This window comes from Felis catus, chromosome A3, assembly GCF_018350175.1.
Source record: "Felis catus isolate Fca126 chromosome A3, F.catus_Fca126_mat1.0, whole genome shotgun sequence".
In the NCBI taxonomy this organism is placed as follows: domain Eukaryota; kingdom Metazoa; phylum Chordata; class Mammalia; order Carnivora; family Felidae; genus Felis; species Felis catus.
Genome location: NC_058370.1, coordinates 105,101,991 through 105,110,791, shown reverse-complemented (window position 1 = coordinate 105,110,791; position 8,801 = coordinate 105,101,991). Strand labels below are relative to the sequence as shown.

The 8,801-nt window shown below is 51.1% G+C and overlaps 1 protein-coding gene and 1 long non-coding RNA gene across 6 annotated transcripts; one reads left to right on the top strand and one right to left on the bottom strand.

The window, feature by feature from the left end:
• The first annotated feature begins 487 nt into the window (after nt 1-487).
• Nucleotides 488-5,131, top strand: ITPRIPL1 (ITPRIP like 1). Of its 5 annotated transcripts, none has more exons than XM_019827630.3 (3): nt 488-752; nt 909-1,021; nt 1,862-5,131. In XM_019827630.3, the coding sequence occupies exon 3, from the start codon at nt 1,876-1,878 to the stop codon at nt 3,517-3,519; it is 1,644 nt and encodes a 547-aa protein (XP_019683189.2). In that variant the 5' UTR covers nt 488-752; nt 909-1,021; nt 1,862-1,875; the 3' UTR covers nt 3,520-5,131. The 5 variants fall into 5 exon arrangements, with proteins under 5 accessions (XP_019683189.2, XP_044910571.1, XP_006930399.2 ...); XM_045054636.1 differs by having other exon boundaries at nt 1,583-5,131; XM_006930337.5 differs by lacking the exon at nt 909-1,021.
• On the bottom strand, nt 3,868-8,759 carry LOC109498270. The gene is made up of 3 exons (XR_002155008.3): nt 8,622-8,759; nt 6,699-6,992; nt 3,868-4,003 (listed from the first exon to the last, which is right to left on the bottom strand). It is a non-coding gene; the product is annotated as an uncharacterized LOC109498270 (long non-coding RNA).
• Nucleotides 8,760-8,801: the final 42 nt, after the last annotated feature.

Here is an 8,801-nt window from a genome sequence, read left to right as displayed (position 1 = left end):
TTTAATGACAACCACCTCCATAGGAGAAAGGAGGTGGGGAAAGACACCTGAGCCTGGGCGTGGGCTGGGGGTGAGAGGCACCTTATGGACCTTGTCGACACACCTCAGCTCCTGTGCCGTTTTGCGCAGGACGAACCCGAAGAGGGAATGACGCGCACTGTCCCCCCCACCCGTCAATTCCTAGTCATGCCACGATCCTCTTCGCTGTACATGTACGGTGCGTTCCAAATTCCCAGTAAGTATATCCCCGGCGAACCGAGCTGCGTGAAGCCGGCAACCGGCATTGCAGTTGCCCCTGTCACCACCCCCAGAGGCGTGCGCGCCCCTCGGCTGTGAGTCCGAGACCGCAACCCCTCCGCTCTGCACACGACCCCGCGGGAGTCGGAGCGGCGGACGGAAGGCGCGCGTACGCGATCAGGGCCACCGGGGCCCCAGGGCGGCGCTCCCGCTGCGCGCTGGGCGGTGGGGTTGGGGTAGGAGGAGCTTGGGAGGGGCGGAGCCTGGACGGCGGGATCCGCGGTGCGGGGCCCGCGCCCACGGAGCGGCGCCCGGCGCGGTGGGGTCTCCCAGGCGGGCCGCGCACTGGCAATCGGGCCCTCGGACAAGATGGTGCGTTCCCCGGGAGAGGAGAGTGGGGCTACTCCCCCGGGCGGCCCCGGCGAGGCACACGGAGCTCCCACCCCGCCGGGAAAAAGGCGGGGGCGGTCAGGCCGCACTGTCTCTTTAAGACCGTGTTCCCGCTAACACCGACGGTGAGTAACCTGGCCCCGAGTCCTGGGAGAAACCCCCAGAAGGGTAGGCGGATGGGAATAGAGATCTCTGGGCGTGGAGTTTGGGGAAGTTATGAATGGGAGGGGGCACCCTGCTTTGAACCACAGCCCAGCCCCGTACCTTGTAAATTTTAACAGAGCTCCTGGAGCGGGCAGTGAGACTAAGCAAGGCCAAGTTCCAAAGGGAGGAGAGTCCCTCCACCTGGCTTCAGCGCCCACACGGCATAGTCCTTCGTAATCTCGTAATCTCGGTAAGCCCAGTAATTTGTGGGGTGAATGCAAGAAGCTTCCGGCCTCGTGGTGGGTGGGGAGGCAGAGGATCCGATGACTGCTGACTGTCAAGTGGCTTTGGGCAGCTGGTTCTTCATGAACTTTCCTGGGCTGAGAGGTGGAGCCTTCCCTGCCTCTGCGTCTGGCCCATCGAAGAAGGGGCATAACAGCATAATAAGCCTTAGGACCTCAGAGAGAGAGCACAGCAGGAATCAGTGGAGAGGAGGATGGCAGGACTGTGCCTCCCTGGTGCCCACTGGCAGTTGCCCCGCTGGGCACGAGGGAGGAGAGGCTGAGTGGTCTGATGACACAGGGTGAGCAGAATGAGGATTGTGAAGTCACAGAAGTGGGATGCTACAGCTGGGGGCCTGGGGTTGGCTGCCTGGCAAGAGGAAAGGTGTTGCCCAGGAAGATCAGTACTTTCTGCCAGTAGAAGGCCCTCTGGGATCAGCAGGGCACGGTGCCTTCCTGGTGCCCACGGTGGACTGATGAGTCGGGTGAGGCCACCCTACCACAAGGGTCCCCCTCCCTATTCTACACAGGAATGAAAACAGTCCTGGGTCCGTACTCTGGAAGCCTAAATACCACCCACACCATGTGGAAGGAAAGCAGAAAGACTGAGTGGCACATCTTGCTGACCCCATTTCTCCCAGACCACCTCCTGGGCAGACCCTTGCTCTGTCCATGCCCAGCTCTGTGAGCTTTCTGTTTGTCCTGAGTACCTTCCAGGATCTGGGGTTCCAGGGCTCTGGGGAGTACGCACTGGAGAGCAGATGAATCCCGAAGATCACCACTGACTCCCACCCTCCTAACTTCTCCAGATGCAGAGGCCTCCATGGCTGTGATAAGCCTTCTGTTCCTGGCAGTGATGTATGTTGTTCACCACCCCTTGATGGTCAGCGACCGGATGGACCTGGACACACTAGCCAGAAGTCGGCAGCTGGAGAAGCGGATGAGCGAGGAGATGCGCCAGTTGGAGCTAGAGTTTGAAGAGAGAAAGCGGGCAGCTGAGCAGAAGCAGAAGGCAGAGAACTTCTGGAGAGGAGACACATCCAGTGACCAGTTAGTGTTGGGGAAGCAAGACATGGGGTGGCCATTCCGGGCTGATGGCCAGGAGGGGCCACTGGGCTGGCTGCTGGGAAACCTGTGGAATGCTGGCCTCTTCTGCCTTTTTCTCGTCTTTGAGCTCCTGCGACAGAACATGCAGCATGAGCCGGCCTTTGATTCCAGCAGCGATGAGGAGGAGGAGGAAGTCCGTGTTGTGCCCGTCACCTCCTATAACTGGCTTACTGACTTCCCCTCGAGGGAGGCCCTGGAATCCTTTTACAAACACTACGTCCAGAATGTCACCCGTGATCTGTCCTGCACCTGCGAATTCGTAGAGAGCTTTGTGGATGACCTCATTGAGGCCTGTCGGGTGCTCAGCCGCCGGGAGGCTCACCCACAGCTGGAGGACTGCCTGGGCATCGGGGCTGCCTTTGAGAAATGGGGAACCCTTCACGAGAGTCAGAAATTTGATATCCTGGTGCCCATTGTCCCTCCGCAGGGCACTATGTTTGTGCTGGAGATGAGGGATCCGACCCTAGGCCGCCGCTGTGGCTCTGTGCTGGTGGAGTCGGAATGTGTGTGCAAGCGTGAGAAGATTCTGGGGGACGTGCTGTGCCTGGTGCACCACCACAGGGATCGCTCGGCTCTCCTAAGCAAGTGTAGCAGCACCATCAAGGTGGCTCTCTGCACTGGCTCCCACCTGGACGTGTGCAAGACAGTACAGTGGTTCCGGAACATGATGGGCAATGCCTGGGCCCTTGTGGCCCACAAGTATGACTTTAAGCTCAGCCTCCCACCGTCTACCACCTCCTGCAAGCTCAGGCTGGACTACCGCTCAGGCCGCTTTCTCTCGATCCACTTGGTTCTGGGGGTGCAAAGGGAAGACACGTTGGTCTACTTGGTGAGTCAGGCTCCTGACCAGGAACAGCTCACCAATGTGGACTGGCCTGAGTCCTCTGCAGCCTGTGAACACTTGTTCCTGAAGCTGGTAGGGCGTTTTGCTCCGGAGAACACCTGCCACCTCAAGTGCCTCCAGATCATTTTAAGTCTCCGGGACCTTCAGAGCTTACCCCAGGGAGCATCTCGTCCTATCCTCACCTCTTACCACTTCAAAACGGCCCTCATGCACCTGTTGCTGCGGCTGCCCCTAACAGACTGGCAGCACAGCATGCTCTCCCAGCGGCTCCAGGACATCCTCTGGTTCTTGGGCCGTGGCCTCCAGCAACGGTCCCTCCATCATTTCCTCATTGGTAACACCTTCCTGCCCCTGACCATCCCGATCCCTAAGACATTTCGGAATGCCGAGCCTGTCAATCTCTTCCAACACCTAGTGCTAAACCCCATGGCACACTCACAGGCAGTGGAAGAATTCCACAACCTTCTGACCCAAGTGAAAACGCTGCCCTGTGCCCCATTGGCTGGGGCACATTAATGTAAAGGCCATTAAAAAAGGGGAGAAGGTGTTTCTGATTCCTCAGGCTGCCAAAGAGTTTATTTTTCAGGACACGTCAGTGGTATGTGTGATGTTTACCTTGCCAGTGGGGGGGCTATGATAGATGAAGACACTTTACGGGGTACCCGAAGTGCTCATAAGGATGGGATCCAACCTGTAGGGTCTGATCTACAGTGTGTCTTCTGAGGTTTTCTTCTCCTGCCTTTTAGCATGACCCAAAGAGGGCCCAGGGAAACGGGTGTTATAGGAGGATCTTGCAGCTAGAGTTGAAATCCAGAGGCGGCCTGTGAAGTTGTGTTTTGTATCAACACTGGAAGTGAAAGAGAACCAGAGAATACCTCCGTCGCAGCTTATTCCTTTTTGTGAATGACTCCCAGCAACATTCCTCGCAACCTGGTTTCCTGGTTGAACTGTTAGTTTAATTCACATCCAAGCTGACAGCGCATCATTTTATCCTAAATACCTGTGAAGGCAATTGCTCGTATGTTAGGATCTAATTTTTCAGACCCTTCTCTATTTGAAGACATAACCAAGATGTTTGTCTTCCTTTTTCTTAATTTAGCCCTATTTTCATATAATATATGAAGTAGAATATAATACAGCTGTTTTTATGAATCTGAAAGAAAACTCCCACTACTAGCCAAAGAATTCATTAGCACTGATTCACAAATATTAAGTCAATGGTGATCTATTTCATAATTGTGTAAATTTAGTAAATTTAGTGTATTTACTAAAATTAATGACATAGCCAGCATCTAACAAGCTTCTCAAGCCTGGAACCAATGTTATGAAACCCTTACAGAGGACAGTCTTTTTTTTTTTTGGCGGGGTGGGGGGCGGGTGGCTCTGAGATGAACAATTAGTGTTTCTAAAGGGAGCCATTTGTTTGGTCAAATGAAAAGGTTTAACCCCCATGTGTAGCCGTGCTTTTTCTCAGTCTGTTAATGCCTTTGTATTCTCTTTTCAAAGATGACAAAGGGAGTTTTTTGAACTATGTTTGCAGTTTTGCAAAGCAGGATCATCACAATCCAGGCCCGTTGCCAGGGTCGGACAGGAAGGGACTGTGGAGCAGTCCAGCTCCAACAAAGTCGTGATTCTGAAGATACGATTGGTGGATTTTTCCCGTCGTTCAAAAACCTGGGCATCCTGATGAGGAGGCTTAAGAAAAGTGACTGTAGTTGTGGGTGTGGTTGTTTTGGAAATAACAATGCTGTTCCTTCCCTGCATGCCAGGAAGATCTGGGGAGGAGAACCTGGCCGCACATTTAACTCGATCACAGGGGGGTTTAGATGCTGGCCTTGTGGGCTTTTGCTGTATCCACACCCCTCCCATGGCAAAATTAAATTACAAATTTATGTCCCAGAAGCTGATGCGAGTCAATATTTGAGGCTCCTACCACACATTAATGGCTGTGCTCCCGTGTTATCTGCTGACACCTGCCAGGTACTGCTTTCAAGCTAAGATGCAGTGATGGTTGGTTCCATGCTCGTTGGGATTTTGATGTGTTAGAAACATCCATATTCTTTTTGTTTAGAAAACAATTTGTGATGTTTTAGTTCTGAATCAATAAAGGAAGTTATTTTGTGTGTCAGTTGGAATTACATAATAACACACACAGAAGACCAGTATTCTCACATGCCTGTTCCCAAGATGTTCATGTTCTCCTGATAGCTTCATCCAGTACATCCTGCTATTTCTCAATGCACCTTGAACCAGTCTGCCCTGAGGTTTCCCAGTGGCATGGCCAGTAGCCAGGAAAGAATAATTCAGAACGTTATTCATTTTCATGGTGCCCAAACCAAAATATCAGCCAATTTAAAAGACTACAAACAACATGCAGAAGCTGTAGGAGGCACAAATCTGTCAAGTTCAAAGTATGATGTTCTAGAGCTCTGTGGTTTCCAGTCTAGTAAGAGGTAAGAAAACAGGAGCGAACAGAAGACAACAAAGGGAACAGTCAGCGAAGCTTGGGTGGGGCAGAGGGTGTTAAGAACGAGTATAGAAAAAACAAGTAGTAATGGAAAGAACAGAGCTGTTGTGCTCTGGGAATACTCTTACAATGAAAGGGGAAACTTCTCTAGATAATTTAGGAAGCTGAGCTTTATTCTAAAACAATTCCTGGCCGGCACCCAGGATACAACAGGAGTTCTAGTAATGGTTATACTTCACGTTCATTGAGCATTGCCAGTGGTCCAGGCACTGTTCTTAATGCTAAGTGAGGTAACTCATTTAGCCCTCACACTATAACACCATGAAGTGAGGGCTTTATCCCTTCCATTTTACCTATGAGGAAACTGAGGCACAGAAATGGTACACACTGGGGCGCCTGGGTGGCTCAGTCGGTTAAGCGTCCGACTCTTGGTTTCGGTTCAGGTCATGATCTCACAGTTCCTGGGTTTGAACTCTGCGTTGGGCTCTGTGCTGAGAGTGGGGAGCTTGCTTGGGATTCTCTCTCTGTCCCTCCCCAACTCGCACTGTCTCTGTCTCTCTCAAAATAAATTTAAAAAAGAAAAAGAAATGGTACACAACTTCCCCAAGGTCACATAGCTAGTAAAAGGCAGAGCCCGGAGGAAAGTGCATGTCCTAGCAACCTTCCAGCATGGTCTTGGGAATATCAAGATGTAGGAGTTAACATGCTTTGAAAAGCTAAAAGCACTACATTAAGATAAAGGGTGGTATGTTGTTTAGAAATTCTAGAAGACAGAAATTGTTGGTCCTTAGCCCAGTCTTTAGGTCAGGAGTTTCGTATCACATACAAAAATTAAAGGCATTTGCTCAGAGGCCAACATGAATGTAAAGCCATTTGCACTACATGCCTGTTGAGCCCCAGTGACTTGTTTATATCATGAACTACATGATGATACAAGCCAGCTGCAGGATGGAAGGTCAGGGCCAATTTGAAGCCGAAAGATTGTTCAGGTCGCCAACCGATAACAGTACCGTTCCTCACCTAAAGGTTTTTGCCATTCATTTCGGGGAAGTAGATCTTGGTAAGGAGTGAAATGGGGAAGGGGAATGGCCCCAGTACTGCTTTTCTGGCAGACCAGGAGTGGGGGCGGGAGGCACTACTTGGGGTGTGTGCAGAGCAATTGAGTTTTGCATACCACTCAAACCACTGATAAATCATTCAATCTTTTGGCACCCTCCACCCAACTAACCCCTCGAGAAACAAAGACGGCATTCAGATCTGGAGGTGAATGACCCGCCTGCAGGGGGTGGAGCTGGCTCTCCCTCCCAGCACAGGGAGCCCCAAGCAGTCCAGTGAAGGGGTATTATCTTCAATGTTTTATAAACAGAAGAAAATGAGGCCCAGAGAGGTTCACATGCCCAACCGAGGATTTAAGCTTGTCTTCCAACTTCACACATTCAATACATATTCAAGCACTTGCTGTGTCCGGGGCTAGCACTGGGCCCTGGGAAAACAATGGCTTCATCCTCATGGAACTGACAACCTGTGGAGGAGATAGACATGAAATAGTCACACCAGCGGATGTGAAATTTCAAAGGTGACAAGTTCCACTAAAACTTCCAGTAAGGACACTTGAGCGTATCAAGGAAGGCTTCCCTGAGGAAGTGATGTGAGCTGAAACTTGACAGGTGCCAACTGGGTGAAGATGGGTTGAGATCCTATGTGGAGGACATGTGCACATGGCATGTGCAGAGGCCTTGTGGGAATGGGCATGATGAGGGAGAGTCTGATGGAAGGCCCAAGTGTCTGGAGGGCAGGAAGTAAGTGGAGGCAAGGTGCAAGATGAAGCTGGAGAGGCTGCAGGGACCAGACCCTGTAGGGCCTTCTAGACCACTTTAGAAGTTCCCAGAGCAATGGAACTTTTGAATGGTTTCAGACTTTGGGAAGTGACAGGTCGGTACTTAGCAACAGGTACTTAGCAACAACCACCCTGGGTGCAATGAGGAGGGTGTCCGAGCAGGTGTGGGGCTGCTGCAGACCAGCAAGAAGGTAATATGGATGGGGGCGCCTGGGTGGCGCAGTCGGTTAAGCGTCCGGCTTCAGCCAGGTCACGATCTCGCGGCCCGTGAGTTCGAGCCCCGCGTCAGGCTCTGGGCTGATGGCTCGGAGCCTGGAGCCTGTTTCCGATTCTGTGTCTCCCTCTCTCTCTGCCCCTCCCCCGTTCATGCTCTGTTTCTCTCTGTCCCAAAAATAAATAAATAAAAAAAAAAAAAAAAAAAGAAGGTAATATGGATGAAAAAGAGACGCAGGGCTGAAGAGCTTTTTAGGAAGTAAAAAGAGTTCAACAATAGATTGTGTATAGAGAGTAAGGCATCCAGGATGGCTCCTGGGTGCTGATTTGGGTCCCTGGGTGGCTGGTAGAATCATTCGCTGAAAGACACTGTAAACCTGCGTTCTTCTCTCTATTCCACACTGCCTTGCGCTAAAGATTTGAAGGTGGTCACTATTTGTGCAAAAGCAAATAGGCTTATGAAGAGGTTTTCAACAAAGGGTAGTACTTTTAATGACTGAGGGGCACTGATGGCATTCAGCGGACAAACGGTGTGGAGGTTGCTGAACAGTCCTACAGAGTCCCACGTGTCAAGAATTGTTTCACCCTGAATACCAATAACACCCTTGAGGGGAAACACTGCATAAAATGCCAGATGTGTGTTGTAAGAAATAATGGGGGCAGGGTGGTGCCTGAGTGGCTCGGCCAGTTAGGCTCTTGATTTTGGCTCAGGTCATGACCTCAGAGCTCATGGGATTAAGCCCCAGGTCCGGCTCCGTGTTGACAGTGCAGATCCTGCTTGGGATTCTCTTTCTCTCTCTCAAAATAAATAAAAAACAAAAAAGAAATTATAGGATATTCTAGAGATATTTGGGGAAATTGCCCTGGCCTTTCCTCCCATAATACGATTCTTGGGATCAGATGAAGAACGGATAGGTGCCAATTATACCCATCTCATTTCTGACCTTAACCTTTTCTTTAGTGTGGCAGGGGTAGGAGTGTGTGTGTGGGGGGGGGGGGGGGGGGGGGGGAGGGGAGGTGTAGCTATCCATTAAGCTTTTCAAAAGAATGTGAGTAAAAATGATGGCCTTCATTCAAAACTGTATATACGACATTTCGCACCTGTCCTTCGCCTGCCCGATCCGTCCATTGTGTTGTTGGCTCCTTCTCACCTCTGTCCCATACCCCATCCATCGCTTTCTACCTCCTTAGTGTTTTGCTGCCCTCATAATACAGGTCACTATGAGAAATTAACCTTGTTTCCTAGTAATCTGCCACCATCGTTAGAAAGTGAATTGCGTG

Bases quoted from the DNA above. Each gene is read 5' to 3' on its own strand.
- ITPRIPL1 (XM_006930337.5), top strand. From the start codon at position 1,876: ATGGCTGTGATAAGCCTTCTGTTCCTGGCAGTGATGTATGTTGTTCAC.